The 20,207-nt window shown below is 42.6% G+C and overlaps 1 protein-coding gene across 1 annotated transcript in view; it reads right to left on the reverse strand.

Annotated features, from left to right (window-relative positions):
* Nucleotides 1-13,171: 13,171 nt before the first annotated feature.
* The window catches only part of LOC310782230 (general transcription factor IIF subunit 1-like), a gene marked incomplete at both ends in the record, with an annotated part of 32,026 nt that continues 24,990 nt past the window's right edge, over nt 13,172-20,207 (reverse strand). Inside the window, 6 exons of the mRNA XM_083642913.1 lie at nt 13,172-13,376; nt 13,589-13,727; nt 13,876-14,017; nt 15,237-15,310; nt 15,452-15,574; nt 15,975-16,033. Coding sequence (XP_083499039.1) covers nt 13,172-13,376; nt 13,589-13,727; nt 13,876-14,017; nt 15,237-15,310; nt 15,452-15,574; nt 15,975-16,033 — 742 coding nt within the window. The remainder of the gene's footprint in view (nt 13,377-13,588; nt 13,728-13,875; nt 14,018-15,236; nt 15,311-15,451; nt 15,575-15,974; nt 16,034-20,207) is intronic.

Genomic DNA, 20,207 nt, shown 5'->3' on the forward strand with positions numbered 1-20,207 from the left:
GTTCAAAGCAGTAGACCTCCAACTTCCACATGCAGAGACACATCAAAATAATCTCAATATTCCCTCAAAAATGGCTCAACTTCCTCCTGCTGGAGGAAAGGCAAAATGACAAAAAGTTGACACTCAAAATATCATCCATTAATATTTATTATACAATGGCCTTGGTCTGTGAAAATATGATTAGATATACGTACTATAGTGTGCAGACATTTTTCTATATCGTTTATTTCTTGAGTCAGCATCTGAAGAAGTTGAAGTTGGAGTTGGAGTTAAGCACTTCTTTGTTCCATAATTTCAGATACATGACTTTGACATAGTAGGCTAGTCCTTATCACTGGTCTAAATGAATGCACCATGTTGAGCCTTGCCTACCACCTCAAAGCCCTGCAAGGCCCAAAAGCTATTGTTGGAAAAAGAGTTAAAAATGCATTTGTCTCAAGAGGGCTTACATCCATAACACCAATGTAAGATGATTTTTCCTAGAGCTGAGGCGAGAGTGCGAGGCAGGAATGCTACTGCGCTACCGTGCCCCCAACAGGTTTTAATCAGCTACTGCGCTGCCGTGCCCCCAACAGGTTTTAATCAGCTACTGCGCTACCGTGCCCCCAACAGGTTTTAATCAGCGAACAAACACCTTCTACTTTTAACTGGTTTTTATACTGACAGGACAGCACACCAACACACACTCACAAAGACAAAAACAATGTATTAAGTATTTAATGTATAATCCAACATATATTATGTATATGTGTGTATGTGTATGTATACAGTATACTCCTAAAAATCTGTTTTCCAAGTCTTGCAGTACAGATCTCATCCTCTGATAGCTGCGTTAACAGGAAAAAAAGAGAATCCATGTGTTCAAATATTCAGATATTTTTTGTATCAGACATTCACAAATCAAGTCTGTGCCACATAGCCTATAGAGCAGAACATGCACTGCCAAACTACTGGATAAGATCACAACATTAGATCTTTTCATGCTGGTGTAAATGCAGCCAAAGAGTTTAAAAGATTCCATGTGGTTTGTTATGGTCAAATCTGAGCCACAAAGACTTGAAAGAGTCATAGATATTTTTGTCTATGTAATTCCAGCCTGTGTTAATTTCCAGAGCTAAAAATATTATTTAGTCTATTAAATTTAACTTATGCAAGGTGTAAAAAACAGAATACAAAACAACATATTTAACTGTACAGAATATGGTTGGAAAAAAACAAAGAAACAGCAGACAAGATCTGGTTTAAAAAGAGTTTCTTACTGCTGAAACCATCTCGGATCCCAAAAGGTTATTTGTTTGCCAATAGAAGAGGTGTTTCCATTGATAGCCAGTAGAGAAAGTTCTCCTGTTATTTATTATTAGTGAAGACTATAAAGTAGCTGTTCATTGTTATTTTATGGAAAAAAGTGTCCCATACATACACAGTATTAACCAGCAGTAAGATGCTTTAGAAAACCCAAACCCACAGGAGTGCATCAAGAAGTGAGATTAACAAGTTAGCCAGTGAAAATAGTGATTTTTTTGGTAAATGGTTTTGGATAATTGTCAAACCAAACATGAAAAATGGTAATTCAAGTTAAAAGAGGAGGGGTAAAATGATAGTTTTGTACATATAAATAATTATAATATAATAATGAGAGAGAGAGAGAGCGAGAGCGAGAGAGAGAGAGAGTTCGAAGATGGAAACTGTGCAGAAGTGTAGTCTTAGACTGAATTTCAATCATGGAAGACCAAAAGGCATAGGTAGACACCCCATGCTGTCATACCCCTCGGCCCAAATGACATCACTAACTGACGTCACCATCTCCGACGTCACCTTCTCTATGACGACGTCAGTTGCCCAAATGACATCAGTTATGACATCATAAATGCCCTTCTCCCAAATGACATCAGTTATGACATCATAAATTACATCAGTTATGACATCATAAATGCCCTTCTCCTGGTACTATATAAAGCCCCATCACCACAGCTTAAATCACACTTGTGCAGTCATCACTCACCTCGTACCAGCTGCATTCATCCAGCATCTCCAGAGCAAAAGCTTCACTCAGTCCATCATCATGTCTGAGTCCGAAAACGAGCAGCAGCTTCAGAGGGTCAACGCCGCCGTGGACACCTTCCCCCAGAGCGCGACCATCCCAGGGCAAACCTCAGATCCCCAGGCTTCATATTCAGGCGTCACAAAGGACGCTCCTCACACCAGGGGCCGCGGCCGCAAAAAGCAATCCATCCCCGCGGAGGTCCAAGACGTCTCGCCCGGATCAAAGTCCGCGCAGCACTCCGGAGGCCATAGCCGCGGCGAAGGAGCCAAGAAATCCGCCTCCAAGAAAGCCCCAGCGATCATCCTCAGCTGCTGTTCATCATCACTGGAGCAGTTGTCTCGCTTACGGAGTAAATAGGCTCAAGCAAACAGCCTTCATCAGCTCCCGCGTAGGCCTCACTTCCATGCAGAGCGTTCCCCCTTCAGCCTGTCCATCATCAAGTCAACATCAGTCTCAAGACAAAATTCGAGCGGCCCCATTTTGTCCAGCTTGCACCAGCGCATTATTTTCTTCACCGGGGCTCCATGACTTCCAGCGGCCCATCGTCAGTCCAGCGTGCAGAATCCAGAGCACTTCCGCATTAGCATCCACCAGCAAATCGGCTCGATCACACCGGTCGTCCAGTGTGTGGCCAGTGTTGGGGGCATTTCCGCACCAGGGATCATCCATCGCTCTCCAGGCAACACCGAGCCCTGTCAATCGCCCAGAATTCCCCATCGCCGTGTCCAGCTGAGCAGCAACAGCAGAAGGATGTCACATACTGTAGCTGCCTGACATCATCACTGCCCTAAACCGTATCTTTTCATGATTTTAATGCATTCAGAATCTCAATACTTCTTGCAAAAATGCCATTGCTGATGAGTCACGTGATAAATTGTGCCGTTCAAACAAGGGCAACCATAAACTAACAGGGTCGCAAATAGCACATCAGCAGTGCATTGAAAATCCTAGAACCACAAGTCGGCAATGAAACCTAGCTTCTGCCATTCACTCTGGCTGTAGCTAAATGCTGCTATTAATTCACCCATGCAGGTAAAAGGGGCAAGGCTTAATGAGCTATAAGTCTTTGGGTGAAAAATGCTTGCATTATTATTTTCTCTCTTTTCTTCATATCGCAAAATCAGATATATTGCAAATGCCAAGTTTCCAATATTGCCGTGCAGGCTCCTCACAGGGGGGACCTGGGACGGACCGGGGTTCGAACCCACGACCTTCCGCTTGAGGCAGCAGCGCTCACCGCTGATCCACCGTGCTTTGCTTTTAATGAAAGCGCATTGCATTGGGCGAATCTTGTCTGTCTCTCCTGCTAGCAATCCAGAGGATCCTTCAAGGCAGAGATATTAACTTAGTCAGTATTATCCTGCCGTCTGCTGAGTGCAGCAAGAAAATAATGGGCGGCCAAGATGTATCGGCCGTCCTAAAATCTTCCGACCCCCGTCTTGCCAGAGAGCTATCACCAACCGAGTTCTTTGTTGCGTTCGGGGTTCTCCACGACATAATATGCTCCATGCATCCCAACCGTCGCACCGAGCTAGACGAATGCATGGCACTGGTGGGGGACCTCCACCTAAAATACGAGAAGGGCATATTCTACCAGTACCACAAAGCGTTTTCTGCGAAGCAGCGCTGTACATAACTCGATCCAACACCCGCCTGGACTGGTCCGTGTTGGATACCGAGCTATTGGTATTGGTCACGGGCGGTCATCAGGCGATCACCTGCTTTTCCTGCGGCGAAATAGGCCACACGGCTCCCCTATGCCCTAAAGCTGCCTTCCAGGCTTCCGGCAGCCACACCTCGTTTTTCCCCAGTCCACCCCCCCTCCTCCAGCAGGGAACCTTCCAGCCAATCGCAATCAGACCGCCAGGGGCGCAAGGTGCTTATGCATAATAATATGTCTATTTGCAATAAATTTAAAATGAAGGAGTGTGCACCTATCCTAAATTGCATTTTTCTGCACGTCTGCAGCGCCTACAGGGAAGCGCACCCCCGCTCCGTCTGCCCCCCGTCTAAACCCCCCCAAGGCAGTCCCCCCCCCCCCCCCCCAAAAAAAGAGAAATTGGGTTAAAAATCATAGAATCCCATCCATCCACCCCCATCGACATCCCAGCCCTGGCTCTCAAACTAGCCTGCCACCCTGATCGCGTATTCACCGATCATCTCTTAAACCGGCCTCTCCCAGGGGTTCAAAATAGGAGTAATTTCTCCCCCCACAGTTTCCCACGTCTCTAAAAAATCTGCAAACGGCTCAAAAAGAGCCCAAAATAGTATTTCAACTCCTTAGCAGGGAATTATCTAAAGGATTCATAATCGGCCCTTTCGATTCTCCCCCCTTCCCGGTGTTCCGAACAAGTCCAGTAGGCGTCGCCACTCGCAAATATTCCGGCAAAAAGCGCCTGATTATAGACCTATCAGCCCCTTATCACGGCCCCACTCCAAGCATAAACAGCCTCATTCCTCCCGAAACCTATTCCCTCCACTATGCAAAAATAGACCACGTTTGTGGGCATTAATCTTGACACCGAGCTTATGCAAGCTTCCCTCCCCCTCGAAAAATTGTCTCGCATCCGCGAAATAGCCCAGTCCTATTCAGCAGCCAGCCACATTTCAAAACGAGACCTTCCGTCTCTACTCAGCCACCTGAATTTTGCCATGCACATTATTCCCCAAGGGAGGTCATTCATTTCTAGGCTGCTCGATTTAGCATCTTCAGTCCCCAGCCTCCTTGACTCAGTTACCCTCAAATGAGGGATACCGATCCGATCTCAAATTCTGGGCTCACCTGTTAGAAAGTTGGAAACGGAATCTCATTTTTCTATGACGAAATCGTCTCGTCTGCCGACGACTTAAAACTTTTCACAGATGCAGCCCCATCAGTGGGTTTTGGGGGGGTCTACCAAGGCCACTGGTTCGCTGGCACTTGGCCGCAGCAGTTTGCCGGCTTGGATCAGTCCTCCGCATTATATGAAATGTACCCGATAGTGCCTTGGCCCCCCTTTTCCTCATTTCTCCCCAGCATCACATGACGAGATCCTGGTTCATCCATCACTTCAAGACAACACTCCAGAAATGCAAACATACCTGCAGAGAACTATTCCAGCCACTCGTTCAGGATCGGGGCAGCCACATCAGCAGCCATGCAGGGGGTATCCTCCGCCTCCCTTCAACAACTGGGTCGCTGGTCCTCATCAGCCTATGCATCCTACATCCAACCAGAGCAAGACGCCATACTATCAGCCCAAATATCCCTCCTTCCATGACTAAAGAGGAAGCAAGCACTTCGTTGGTGGTGATCAAAACTCTCCCATTTCTCATTAAATGCGCCCATGCCCGGGCTATCTACATCCACTCCCATGCATCCCTGCCATTGCCTAAAAACCCCAGTCAGCCCCTCATCTCCCGGCATGCATACTCTCCCCCTGTCAGCCCATGACCTGACTAAAGCATACCCCAGGCAAGCTCCATGACCCCCACGTCCACTCCCATGCATCCCTGCCATTGCCTAAAAACCCCAGTCAGCCCCTCATCTCCCGGCATGCATAAATCTCCCCGTCAGCCCATGACCTGACTAAAGCATACCCCAGGCGAGCTCCATGACCCCCCCTGTTTAGGAACTTTCCCAGTTCCTAAAAACTTTAAATTCCTTTGGGGGATTTTCTATCTCATACAGCACTGACGCCCCCCTCTCTCATAGCAAGAGGAGCGTCACATCATGGAGTCATACGCCATACTCAAACTGTCTATTCTGATTCAATAAAGATTGTTAAAATGTCTTACAAGTCTCTCATGATTGAAGTGTAGTCTTAGACTGAATTTCAATCATGGAAGACCAAAAGGCATAGGTAGACACCCCATGCTGTCATACCCCTCGGCCCAAATGACATCACTAAATGACGTCACCATCTCCGACGTCACCTTCTCTATGACGACGTCAGTTGCCCAAATGACATCAGTTATGACATCATAAATGCCCTTCTCCCAAATGACATCAGTTATGACATCATAAATTACATCAGTTATTACATCATAAATGCCCTTCTCCTGGTACTATATAAAGCCCCATCACCACAGCTTAAATCACACTTGTGCAGTCATCACTCACCTCGTGCCAGCATCCCGCATTCATCCAGCATCTCCAGAGCAAAAGCTTCACCCCACCACCTCCCCAGATCACCACCAATGTCATGACTCCTGTTGGAAACAAATCCCCTTAGGGGGGATTTTCTATCTCATACAGCACTGACGCCCCCCTCTCTCATAGCAAGAGGAGCGTCACATCATGGAGTCGGGGATTTTCTATCTCATACAGCACTGACGCCCCCCTCTCTCATAGCAAGAGGAGCGTCATATCATGGAGTCATACGCCATACTCAAACTATCTATTCTGATTCAATAAAGATTGTTAAAATGTCTTACAAGTCTCTCATGATTGAAAGTTGTCGTGATATGAATCTATGAACAACTGCAGAGGACTTGCAGAGCAAACCTTTATAGGTCCCGAATATGACATCACCTTGTGTTATGACATCATCAGTGATCTATGACATCATAGTAGGAATGATGACATTATCTAACACTGCTGGCTAATTCCTATGTGGGACTGCAAAAGAAAATAGTTCCTTCATGAAACTGCTCACAACAAAGTCTGTGGATTATTTTTTACTAACCGGGTCATGCTTTCTGGAAAGAGACGATGCTGTTTTTCAAATGCATTTTTTGTTGCTTCGAGCACTACAAGCCGAGTGCCATCCAGTTCCATTGTATTCAAGAGAAGGCAGATATCTCTGCGGCCGATATCTCCAAAACTCAGGCAACTATCCTAAAACAATATCGATGGACAAATGGCACTACAGGCGAGAGGAAAAATATGTATTTTGGATTTTAAGGTGAGATGTCCCTTTAAGATCAAAACCTTGAATAAAGAAGAAAGAAAATGCCACTAATCTCTTCTCTGGGACAGGTGCATAGGGCTAAAAAAAGAGTTCCACACACTGCCTAAATTTCTAATAAAGGCTGTATGTTGTATGACATTTCGGTCTCTGACCTTAAAAAAAAAGGTTACATACAAGTGAAGCCCTCTTAAGTAAGGAGTGGCTGTACTATCACAGCCAATCAAAACTCCCCACATTAAGAAAGCTATTGCATACCTGTCACAAGACAATTATCATTTCCAAAAGGCATAGCCGCTAAATGATGCATAGAAAATACAAAATAATTAGAAAGTATATTACCAAACATTTTAGACATACATTTTTAAATAAGGTGAGGGTCACTGTAGGCAATCTAAAGGCTATATATAGGGGAAAATATCCATATGTTGAATAACAATCAGTCTAGGACCAGACTGTCTCCAATTGGTCTTAGGGAGGAAAGGATCCCTGGAGGTAATAGGCTGTACAAAGTTGAAGAATGCCTGCCTCAAATACATTTAGAAATAAGCTTCACAAAAAACATCATGAGATCAAAGAGAGAAAAAATAGAGTAATACCGGTATATATCTGGCAGAAAACACAAACCTTTTAAAATATTCCATAAAGTATCAAGAAAACAAACAGCCAATGTGACCAATATGTAGGCTACCATTACCATTGACACTGAATAAAATATGTAGACTACTGAATTGAGATTTTTTAAATAAAATTGTCATGTTTACATAAGAAAAATTGAAAGAAAAATCCTTGTAATAAAAGGCAGGCAGACAGGCACACAGAGTATAGCCTACATTGGCTTTTTGGCAAGTCTAAATGACTGCGGTAGGCGTACTCTACTTCCGTGTTTAAAACCGGAAAGACGATTACGAAATGACGTCATGCAGAAGCGTCCTTGCATGGGCAAATAATAAGGTGATATCTTCATTTGGGAGCGGATCAGAATCCGACTCGAGCATCACAAACCGGCAAGGTCTGCGCTGTGCGCCCTTTCTCTCCACGTGTGCATCAAGTGATCACTGCTGATCATGGGTTTTCTCTGGATCCACACGCAGCATGATAGATAGCCTAATTGAACAGATTGGACCCGCCATAATTAGAAATGGGACCAACGCAGCCATGCAGTGTTCTCTTCAGTGAAATAATCAGGAATAGCCTATACAGGATTTTTTCATTGATCATTTAGGGAACATTAGCTCATTTTTATTAGAAAATGTGTTATGTATTTGAAGATCATGATCAGATGGATAATAGATTGGTTTAGGATGATATGAAGCGCATGCTGTGTGACGCAGGGAGCATTACGCACAGGTGAGGTACCCTATTACAGTCAGTTTTCAGCAGCTAAGATTGTCATTAAGCTGTAGGAGCACAAACATTTATTTTAGCTAGCCTAGCCCGTAAGTCTGGTTCTCTACCATCTGAGCTAACCAGCCTGTTATTTGGTAGAGCCATACTAGGGCAGGGCCACTGGAAGTCACTTTAAGCAGGAAGTTTTATGTTGTTGTTTTTTACATTTTTTTGCCATATTTAGAGGAATATCTGATTTTAAATTAACATTAGGATACTGTTGTGAGGTAATTATTCAGTATTTTCTCCTTTTCTCACTCATTCAGAGCAAAGAGGGAGATATATAGCATGATGATAATGCTCTATATCTCCCTATTTGCTCTGAATACACCAGTTAACATGACACAGACTTTACATGATAGAAATATTATCAGCAAACTTAATGACTAGACTAATTATTCTGATCTGAATGGCATATATCAAGAAACATTGATTCCTCTCTTTGCTGTATAGTGGGAGGTGCATTTTTGAGTAGGCTATTAAAATAGCATGTCAAGTTCACATTTCTTTATTGCCAGATTAAACAATTCATATTGGTTGTTGGTTGGTTCAACACAACATGTGCATGCATGCGCACTTCTTCTTCTCTAGCCTACAAGCATGTAACTTCCTTGATTGTTATTGTTGATAATTCTATTTCAATACATTTTCAGTATATCAATAATGCAATCATTTCCCGAAACATTCTTAAACAAGAAAGGAACATGCACTGCAAAATATCTTTAATTACATTTGTAATTTATTTTTATTTTTTTAATCAAGGGGGTGCTGCAGCACCTGCAGCACCCCTACTTCCCGCGGCCCTGTACTAGGGGTCTGTAGAGTCAGAGACTAAGTATTATGTTCTATCCACATACTACTTTCTGTTCAAGTACTTATAGTTTTTAAGATATATTCCATCCAAATACTACTTAATGTCCAAGTACTTAGGTATGTTTCAGCCAAATACTACTTATGTCTAAGTACTTGTGTTTTAAAGCACAGAATATACCTTAGTAGTATTTGGGTGGAATATACCTTCAAAACTATAATACTTGGTCTCCGGCTCTACATATCGATAGTATGGCTCTAGCAAGCAACAGGCTGGTTAGCTCAGATGGTAGAGAACCAGACTTACAATGGAACAATCTTGGGCCTGAGGGTTCAAATCTCACCTGGAGGGAGTGTTTATTTGATAAGGATATATTTCACTTTATATTAGGGTAGGCTACACAAAAAGAGTAACAATGATTCAGTACTCATAAACTACTGACTATGATGCACCACTTTACAATAGGGTACACAAAAAGACTAACTAATAGACAGATAATAATTCAGTATTCATAAACTACTGAGTATGATGCACCACTTTACAATAGGGTACACAAAAAGACTAACTAATAGACAGATAATAATTCAGTATTCATAAACTACTGAGTATGATGCACCACTTTACAATAGGGTACATAAAAAGAGTGCCTAATGGACAGGTAATAATTAAGTAATGAGTAACTAACAATTAACTATATACTCACAAACTGACCATTGACTAACCATTAACTAATGAGTAATTACTCAAGTTCAAGTTCAAGTTTATTAGTGTCCCAAAGGGCAAATTGAGTTGCAGCAGATATAGGCATACAAATAACAACACAGACAAGAACACAAGTGGCATGTTAACAAGTTACATGCATGTAGTTAAGAATAAATAAAAATCAAAGTAAAACATCAAGGACCTTGATTGTGACACCCAGTGACCGATAATGTGCAAGGTAGCATTAAAGTGCACAGCGATCAATAAAGTGCAGACACGCAGCGACCGGTAAATGAGGTAGCAAAAAGTAAAGTGCACAAATGGCCAGTAAAGTGCACAAAGAAATGGAAAGATAAATCAGTAATAAAAAACAATAAAAACAATAAAACAATAGAAACCATAAAATCAATAGAAACAATAAAACAATACAAACAGCGGCGGAGGCCGATAATAAAACAATAAAAACATAATAAACACTAAAACATCTTTACCTTCCCTCAGCAGCGTTCAATGCTCGAATAGAGACAGGGACGAAAGAAAACTTGTGCCTATTTTTTGTGGCCCGTGGGGCACACAGTCGACGGCCAGAAGGAAGGAGCCTGTACTCCGAGCTTAGAGGGTGGGCTGCATCTGAACGGATGGACAAAGCCTTCTTAAGTACTTGTCTATTAAAGACATGGTCGAGGCTGTCCAGATGGATGCCGGCTACTTTAGAGGCCACCTTCACGATTTTGCTGAGGGAATTCTTATCCTTGATGCACAGGTTACCATACCAACAGGCAATGGAGAAGGAAATTACTGACTCGATGTAGGCACTATAAAACAATTTCATCAGAGTCTTGTCGATTTGGAACTTTGCAAGTTCTCTACTAAGGAACTAACAACTAATCATGAACTAATGATTAACTACTATACTCACAATGTGACCTTAACTAATGATTAACTAATGATTAACTAATATATTCACGCATTGACATTTATTAACCATTAACGAACGATTAACTACTCTACTCATCGAACTGACCGACTAATCAGTAACTAATGATTAACTACTATATTCACGAGCTGACATTTACTAATCATTAACTAATGACTACCTACTCATTAACTATGATTAACTAGTGATTGACTAATGACAAATTATTCCTTAGCTACTCATTAACTATTAGTTAATGATTAGTTTACTAGTAACTACTACAGTATTTGTGTACGTTATTGTAAAGTGTTACGGTCATGTGACTGTTCAGCTTTATAGATGATTACTTTTTACCAGGTCTCTCAGGTTTTGGACCACACACTGACCACACACATTGTACCTCGACAGTAATGATCTGGGTGATATGGAATTCAGAGAAACATTAATTTCTTATTTTGGAAAGGGTGGGGATTTAACGTTTGCTGTAATCCCCAACTCTCACAGATACACGCATTCATCCTCAACAAAAAGACTGAAGAAGCAAAGCCCGCAGAAGTATGCTCAAACAATCTTATATTTTATTTAACTTTTGGTTGTGGTCTCTCTCAGCTAATCTGTGACCGTGAAAACAACCACAATGATTTGTAATTCACTGAGTCAGGCGCATACTGTCTGCTGCTCTGTTGTTACTCTTAACAGACCAGTCCTATATGGCAATCTCCTAGTGGGCAGTTGGATCAGTGTTCCAATTAAATAATTAAAATGCATTAAAATGAGCATTGCCAAGGAATTTTGAATCAATAGTAAAGTCACATACCAATGTATTCTGCGCGCGCGCGCGCGTGTGTGTGTGTGTGTGTGTGTGTGTGCGGCCGTCATCCCGACTAACGTGTTTGGCCCTCACGACAACTTCAACATAGAAAATGGCCATGTGCTGTCAGCACTCGTGAACAAGACGTACACAGCCAAACGTGAGTATCTCAGACCCATGCGTGCCCATATGTTTGAACATGCACTGAATGAGCACAAACACATAACACACACAGTAACATGCTATGTCTTCTTTTCCCCTGTCTCGCTCATAGAGGATGGGACTGCTGTGAATGTGTGGGGCTCTGGTTCTCCTAGAAGACAGTTCATCTATTCTCTGGTACAGTACTGCATCTGTGTGCTACAACTAGAACTGTGTCATTGCGACTCTTCTATCTACCCAGGGAAGTCACACATACTGTATCTACTGACTCTATTGATGATGTTGGTGACACTGCCTGTAGTGATTTATCCTCATGCAAAGATGTGGCAGTTCCCACAAAATATGACAAGATCTTTCAAAATAACAATTTAGAAAAATAACAAAACAACAAACAAACCATGGATTTCTAAACATCTAGAGACAAAAATAAGTCTACTTTCTAGAAGGGTGACATGCAGCGTGGGAATTACTTGGAGGCCACGGCCGCCATTGCCCCTCCCTCTGGCCGTGATGCCCTGAGATCCCTAAGGCCACCTTGGCAGCTAGTGCCCTGCTACCAGCCTGCTACTGTCAGTTGCTTTAAAAGCGTCAGTGATCTCGGTTTAATTAGCCTGCCCTATGCAAAGGATGTGTCATTGGCTCATTTTAACACACATTTCAGAGAAATCGCTCCACACGATGTCAATAGACTCTATTGACATTGCTCTATTGAATCTTGTGCACTAAAAAAATGTGCGACACCGAAGGCCAGATGGCCACGCCCCTAAAATGACAAAAAGAAATTCCCACCCTGGTGACATGAGTGGTGAAAGGTTCCAGTAGCAAAAGCGAGCATCCACAGGGAACTAAATGACTTCAGCCCATTTACTGGCTGAAAAGCTGCTGTCACTGTCACCTGAACACTGTGTGCTGGGTGTAGTGGCTTTCCTCACAAACATGTCTCATCTGTCTGTCTGTGCAAGCTGACTGAGGCTCACTGAAACAGTCAGCTTGCAGCATGGCTTGTGCTGAGAAAGGAATCTACCAATCATCATCATTGGTAAATTAGCAAATAGGTCTCAGGTTCTAAAAATCAGAACTATCCATTTTTATAATGAGAACTATCAGGCTTTGCAGAAGCTCATAGACAATGAAAAAGAGAGGTTTGAATCTGAACAGTAGTATTAGTATTAGTATTAGTAATAGTATTGGGTAAGTTAGCACCACCTATGTGATACCAAGAACAACTGGACACAGTAGCACATTTTAGATTTGATTGAAAAAGTGTCTAGCAAAGAAAAACAACTTATAAGCCTTCAAATAACCACAGGTCTTACTTACTGGGTCTTGCCTCCCCCATTTTTTTTTTACTATTTTGTCTTATTTTATCGTTAGTTTCAAATACATCACAGTCAGCCCCTCACCACTACATTTTCCTACCACCCCTCCACCCCCCAGTGTCCTTTGGTCACTCAGTGAGGTAGAAGTGCATTTTGTCATTGACATCCTTGCGCTCAGGATTAAGGCGCTTCAGGATCTGCGCCAGCACGTTGACCGTCTGCTCGCTGCTCAAGCCTGTGCGCTTGGTCTGGAACTTCTTCAGCAGGTCTTTGGTGGTCATGGGTTTGCGGATCAGGTAGCGCCGGACTGCGTCCTCTGTCAGCTGCACATCACTGTGGGGTACATGGATGGTGAAGAGACGATTTTGAGGGGCAGAGGAGAAGCAGAGTAGCATTTTTACATCTAAATGAAAGCTCCTTTTTGTCTTTTAATGTCAGCATTTGCAACTTTTAATATTATTCAGTCATCTCAGTCTGTAAATTGCTGAGAATTAATATCGCTATAATGCTTGGAGACATTAGGAAAGATTGTTTAGCTTGTGTACCTGGAGCTGGGGGTGGATTTGCCTGATGGGGGCTGGGGTGTGCTCTTTCCAGAGGGGGCGGGGCTCTGACTGCTGGGCTCCATCTTCAGCCTTTTGGCAGCCGGTGAGTCAGTGACAGGGCCCGGGGGCTGCCTCTTACCTGTAGCCAAGGGAGGGAGGGATTTCAGCTCACCTTTGGCATTTTCATACTCCGATTAAGAATCAAAACATCTGTCAAGTGTCTTTCATTCACAAATTGGCTATGGAGTAGATTGTATCATTTGGTGTGGGCGTGTATGTGCGAACACCTTGCTCCAGCTTGCTGGCGGCAGCACGGAGTGTACTGGAGGTGGAGGCGGAGTCTATGGACGGTGTCCCGGGACGACTGCCAATCCTGGAGCTGCCACCGGAGCCACGCCCCCCTCCACGCTTCGGAGGCGTGCGCTTCTTCTGAAAGAGAATGAATGAATGAATGAATGAATGAATGAATGAATGAATGAAAGCTTTATTTCGGACTTTCAAAAAAAAGAAATAGTAATATATATATATACACAAGTAGTATCAATGTTACAATTTATATATATTTATAAGTGAAAAAAAGAAAGAAAAGAAGACGAAAAAAATAAAAAATAAAATAAACAATAATAATCAGAATACGTGACAGCAACGAGGTCCGAAAAGGAGTAGGATGAAGTACACTAAAATTTAGTCCTACCCCCAGTCCACAGTTCACATTCTTCCACTTTTATACTATTTACATTCTCAATAAACCATATATGTTCATACACACATATATAGAAATATATATATACAAATACATTCATACCTTGTATAATAAATATAATTTATAGTTCTAGTGAATAAATTATTAATTATTAATATGTTAAATATAATATACCATTAATAATATGTATACCAATTTGCGTATTTACAGAGTAATATTATGTACAATACAATTAACTAATAGTGCATATTATAATATATATACAATATAAATAATCATACCATGCTATTAATCGCTTCATATACACAACTTGTACCTTTTAAATAAATGTTCCTTATATATTTTTTTGAAATGGTTCACGCTTAAACATTATTTGAGCACAGCATCCATACTGTTCCAGAGCTTCACCCCACGGATTGAAATACAAAAGGATTTCATTGTTGTTCGTGCCCTCAGTGTTTTTAAATTGGTCTTCCAAAGAAGAAGAGAAACAAAGAGGAGTTAGTTGGGGGGCGGGGCGGGTGAAAGGCACACCACGTGAACGAGATAGAATTGAGAAAATTAGAGATCATGAGATTACTGTGACAGAACTACATTAGCGATGTCTTATTTTCAGCACATGCAACAGCCAATGAAGATTAATTTGTTACATATTGAACACACCCATCCTGGTTATCCACACCTACGTGCAAGTTGTACATGTAACAACGGCAGAGAAAGAAAACCTTTTCTGACAGAACTCAAATGCAAAATTGTTAATATGGGCTAACGATTATTTTATTATTCATCAATGTGAAATTATGCAAATAATCAACAGTGGAAGCCAATGATGCAAGAACACAAACGGTAAAGCTGGTCAGGTAATGCAGGTTTTTGAATAAGAAAACACTACTATACTATAGCATGCGTCCATATCCAGTCATACACACACTCACTCACTCTTACCACCATGAACAAAGCAGAGACTGCCTCTCCTTCGATGTCGCTGTCGTCCGAGCTGTCTGATTCTCCGCTGCTGTCTGCGACACACAAGTCCACACAACTCAACACAGATTCAGCTGAAGCATCAGGCATCATTAACAACACTGCTCATATTAATTAGGTTCTCACTCAAATATGTATTTTGTCAAGTTGTCATCTGTCCTAGATTTATGTTGTACCCTTTTTCTTCTTCTCCGTTTGGACTGAGGTCTTCTTTCCTTCATCTTCCTTCTCTTTTGCTTTGTCCTCATTCTGTTTCTCCTCCTCGCTCTCTAACTCACATTCAGATGCCTCATCAATTCCTACAAACAAGGGACAAATGTTTTAGAAGGAAATCAGTGTAGTTGGCAATCATTCATTTAAAGTGCCAAAAGTAAAAAACAAACTACATACATGTCTACACACTTTTTGGTGAGGTAAAAACATAGGCAATGTGCATTCTCATAATATTCATCACCTTAGAGAATTCTTAGCAATTATGAGATAGCAATGTCATCGATCCAAAAAGGGAGGACTTTGCTGGTGAAAACAGACCCACTTGCAGTGTAAATGGGTTCACATCCGTGTGATTTATTGAATCCTTAACCAACCCATGATACAGTGGCATCACTGTCTAAAGACAATTTGATTACAATTAATGGGTGCTAAAATTGCTGATGTATTAATACTTTATATGATCTATATTTGCTTATGTTCTCTGACCTTTGGGGTAGTCATCTCCTTTGCTGCTGGGCTTTCCTTTCTCTGGCTCCTCCTCTGAACTGAAATTGGGGACAACATTTAATGTGTGCAAAGCTGTGCATGTCATAAGATAGGCGTTAAAAAAATAAATAGAAATAACCGCCTCACTGTTGTATGCCTCCAGCAACAAGTCAAGTTGCATACATCCATGTCTGTCCAGATTCATACAAGCACAAATACCTTGAAGCCCACAGCACAGTGGTGTTTCAGCCTTATGGCACTTTAAGCTGAGATTAAGAAATAAAGTTTATATATTACACTACAAGACATTTTCTAGGATTTTACATAGGATTTCCAGTTGGGCTCAGATGGCTCTAGTTGGCTCTAGTTGGCTCTAGTTGTCCCCAGATGTGGCCAGTTGTCTGCAGTCTTAGCACCAATTAGCACCGAAATCGGTTAGTGTAAACTGGGTGCAGATTTCTAATCATCTAGTGTAAACTGCCAGATGACGCCAGTCGGAGCCACACGATTATTTCAAACATGTTTGAAATCCAGCCGCTGATATCGCATAGTGTATACTGCTCCACCGACTCAACCCAACTGGACTCAACTCAATGTTCCATCAACAGCCAATGAAAACAGAGGAGGGCGGTACCATGGGCGGTACACAAAAGGTGAATAAAAAAAGGACTCCGCGCAGCCCTGTCAAGTAGTTTTCCAGTGGCCCGAAAACTATTCGCGCAAGACATGTCTTCGTGTTGTGCAGTGCGATGCCAGAATCGGAAAGCTATTGTAGCAGAGTATTCGGGTCCGCCTATTCACACTTGGTTAATAAAATAATAAACGATTGAGCCAGGCTGTAAGGTTATAACAAGCTTCTCCCCACATATCCTGTTCTACGCAACTCGAGGGAACATACACAGCCTCGCACACACGCAATAGAACACAACACAACACTGAATAGTCTGTTACACTATCAACAAAGCAAGGACTAAAGTTTTACCGAATCCCGTCAACTCATACTGCTTTTAATGCTAACCGTAGGTGTCTTTGGTTGCAAGCCGAAAGAGGAAATCGTTAAAAATGCCCGACTTTGCAGTGCTCGCTCATTTAATATCAGAAGCTGTAGTAGGCTGCTAGTAACAGCCACATCGCTCGGTTAGTTAAAGCAGCTACGAGCAACTTTTTCGATTGTTATTAAACAGTATAAATTTAATATCAATGCATCACATCTTACCTCTAATAGTCGACGAGAGCAACGCAGAGTAGTCTCGCTTGAACCCCGAGTGAATCGGCCAGTGTTAGTGTGTCTGTAGCCAGGGCAGATCAGGAAGTGAAATGAAACGGTTTGCAGCAGCCACTTCGGCCATAACCACAAAATAACTTCCAAAAACCTGTTAGAATATAACGAGAGATGTTCCCGCGAGTATGCGTGGCGTTCACATTGTTTATGTTATGTTGCTAGGCAGCGCAAACGGCGTTGGAAGGCAGCTGCGTTTCACTTCCTTGTTTCACTTCCGCGTTTCACTTCCGGGTTACCCGGTCCGGTCGCTCTAGAGAGCCCCCTGTTGGCGCGAGTTTAGACAGACTATAGACTTAATAATCACCTAAGGGAGCAATCTCAGATACACACGGCTTTGGTCTCGTCGACTATTAGAGGTAAGATGTGATGCATTGATATTAAATTTATACTGTTTAATAACAATCGAAAAAGTTGCTCGTAGCTGCTTTAACAACCAAGTAACGTTAAATAATGTCATTATTGAGTTGAACTGATTGGAACGAGGACATCATTAAAAATGCCCGACTTTGTAGTGCTCTTCATAATCAGGTAAGCTGCCTGAAGCTGTAGGCTGCTCAGCCACATCGCTCGGTTAGTTAACGACCAAGTAATGTTACATAATGTCATTATTGAGTTGTGTGCATTATCAACATAACAATATATCTTTGCAAGTTACAGAATAATTATCTACGCTATCCCCAGTTATAAAGGAATGCACGCATGGCCGTAACTAGCTATGAGGACGGGGAGGTCCGGACCTCCCCTAATATTTCAGAGAATTTATTTTTATTTTTATAAAACAATCTGCATGGAAAAGCATGAAAAACACGGGATCGCTTTTATTTTGAAACGAAAGGCAGGTCAGGCAGGAAGTCATCTGACGCCGCGTCCGCGGTAACTTGATTCCGAGAGAGCAGCAGCATGGTGGTGAGTGATGACTGTCTGTCTGCCTGGCGAGATAATTGAAGGTGAGCGAGCTGCGAGACAGTGAGCGAGTGAACGACAGACAGTGAGTGACACTGACAGATTTTTTAGCAACAACCAAGAAAGTAAGTGTCTAGTCTGTCTCTTAAGTAATGTTACCTGTGTGACAATTGCCAAGCTCCCGAAGTCAGGTATGCAGGTGGCTATATGCATGGTTTCAGTTTCATGACCCAATAAGTAACAAAAAGAGGTGGTGTAAAGTTAAAAACAACATAATATATTTTATTTTATTTTTCAATCGTTCCTATCAGGAATAAATAAATGTCCCTCTGTATGTTTTTTATTATTATCGATGATGACTTTGTGTGTTGTGTACGGCTTGGGTTGTGTACCTGTGTTTGTAGGTGTCATTTTGATATGAATTTGGCTAAAACAGTTTGTGTTTGTTAGTTACAATTATGTTGACAGGAGAGCTGAGCAGGTGGTGACATGAAAGAGAATATACTGAATAATGACATCACAACAGTATAATCCTAATGTTGATTTAAAATGATATATTACTCTAAATATGGCTAAAAAAGGGACCTCCCCTATTTCGGAACCCTGGTTACGGCCCTGAATGCACGATATGTATTGCTGGCCACTAGGCTTGGCCAATTGACAGCGCCAGTGCGTATGGGTCTGTAAGACATATCCCATTAACCAACGTTAATTTCGATGCATAACATTGCTTATCACTAGGCGATAAGCTGTGGTAGTAAGCCGAGAACTGCATTTTAAAACTAAAATCTAACTGTGTGTCGCAGATGAGCACAGAGCAGTCCTGACAGCGGGATGGCTTAACTCTCGCTCTCGCGAGAGTTTTGGTGAGGTGATGTTCAGTTGGAGAGAGTCGTCATGGAGACAATCGGCTAGTGTATTTCAAACAGTGATTTCCAGGCGGTCTGAGTCGTATAGTGTATTTCAATCAGTTGTTCAGTCGTGATAAAAAATCTTAATGAAAAAGTCTTGTAGTGTAAACTCCCCAGTCTTTCAAAATCTGTGAAAGATGTTCAGAGTTGGTCAGAATTGGGTAGTGTATTTGAGGCATTAGGCAATGTTTGGGGGTACCTCAACAACATGGCTAATCGTTTTCAACATGGAAAATGGTTCTAACCATATCCACCCACATACCCCTAGCCACTCCCTCTAACCCACCCCTCAAATCCCGAATCTCTACGACCTTCATATCCCTAGCCCCGCCCCCTTCCCACAACCCACATCCCCGAGCCACTCCCCCTACCCACCCCTCAAACCCCGACTCTGTAAAGCTTTGTTCACACCGAGATATTTATTTTTCTCCCTGTCGCTCGATTCAACCCTTTGGAATCGCTCTGTCGCTGTGTTTAAATCGCTCGTCAACAGGCACAAGAATTGACGGACATCTGGCTAACGTTAGACAGGATGAAAAGGTAATATCATGATGTTTTTCCACTACGAGCCACTGTAGTTGTTTACAAACTAAGCCTATCAGCGTGCTCATAACGCGAGCTTGCGTATCTATACCGGTAGTACAGACTTCACTTCATGCCAAAGGCCACGATGGTGCACTTCTACACCTCCATCGTTGAGTCCATCCTCACCTCCTCCATCACCGTCTGGTATGCTGCTGCCACTCTCAAAGACACTAACAGACTTCAGCGCATCATCCGCTGCGCTGAGAGGATAATCGGATGCAACCTGCCATCCCTCCAGGACCTGCATGCAGTCAGGACACTGAAGAGGTCTCGCAAGATCATGGCTGACCCCTCCCACCCTGGCCACAAACTCTTTAAGACACTCCCCCACGGCAAGAGACTGAGGTCTGCCAAGACCAGAACCACCCGCCACAAGACCAGCTTCTTCCCAACCGCCATCAGCCTCACCAACAAGGCCCGGAAACCCCTTCCGCCAAGGACCTCACCAACCACCCGCCCCCGCACACACAAACTCACTACCTCCTCCTAAACTCCTGTTTAACTGGGACTGTAAATTCATGTAGATTCCCTGCACATTTGATGCCTATTTGA

The sequence above is a fragment of the Poromitra crassiceps genome (assembly GCF_964638095.1).
Source record: "Poromitra crassiceps genome assembly, chromosome: 9".
Taxonomy (NCBI): Eukaryota; Metazoa; Chordata; class Actinopteri; order Beryciformes; family Melamphaidae; genus Poromitra; species Poromitra crassiceps.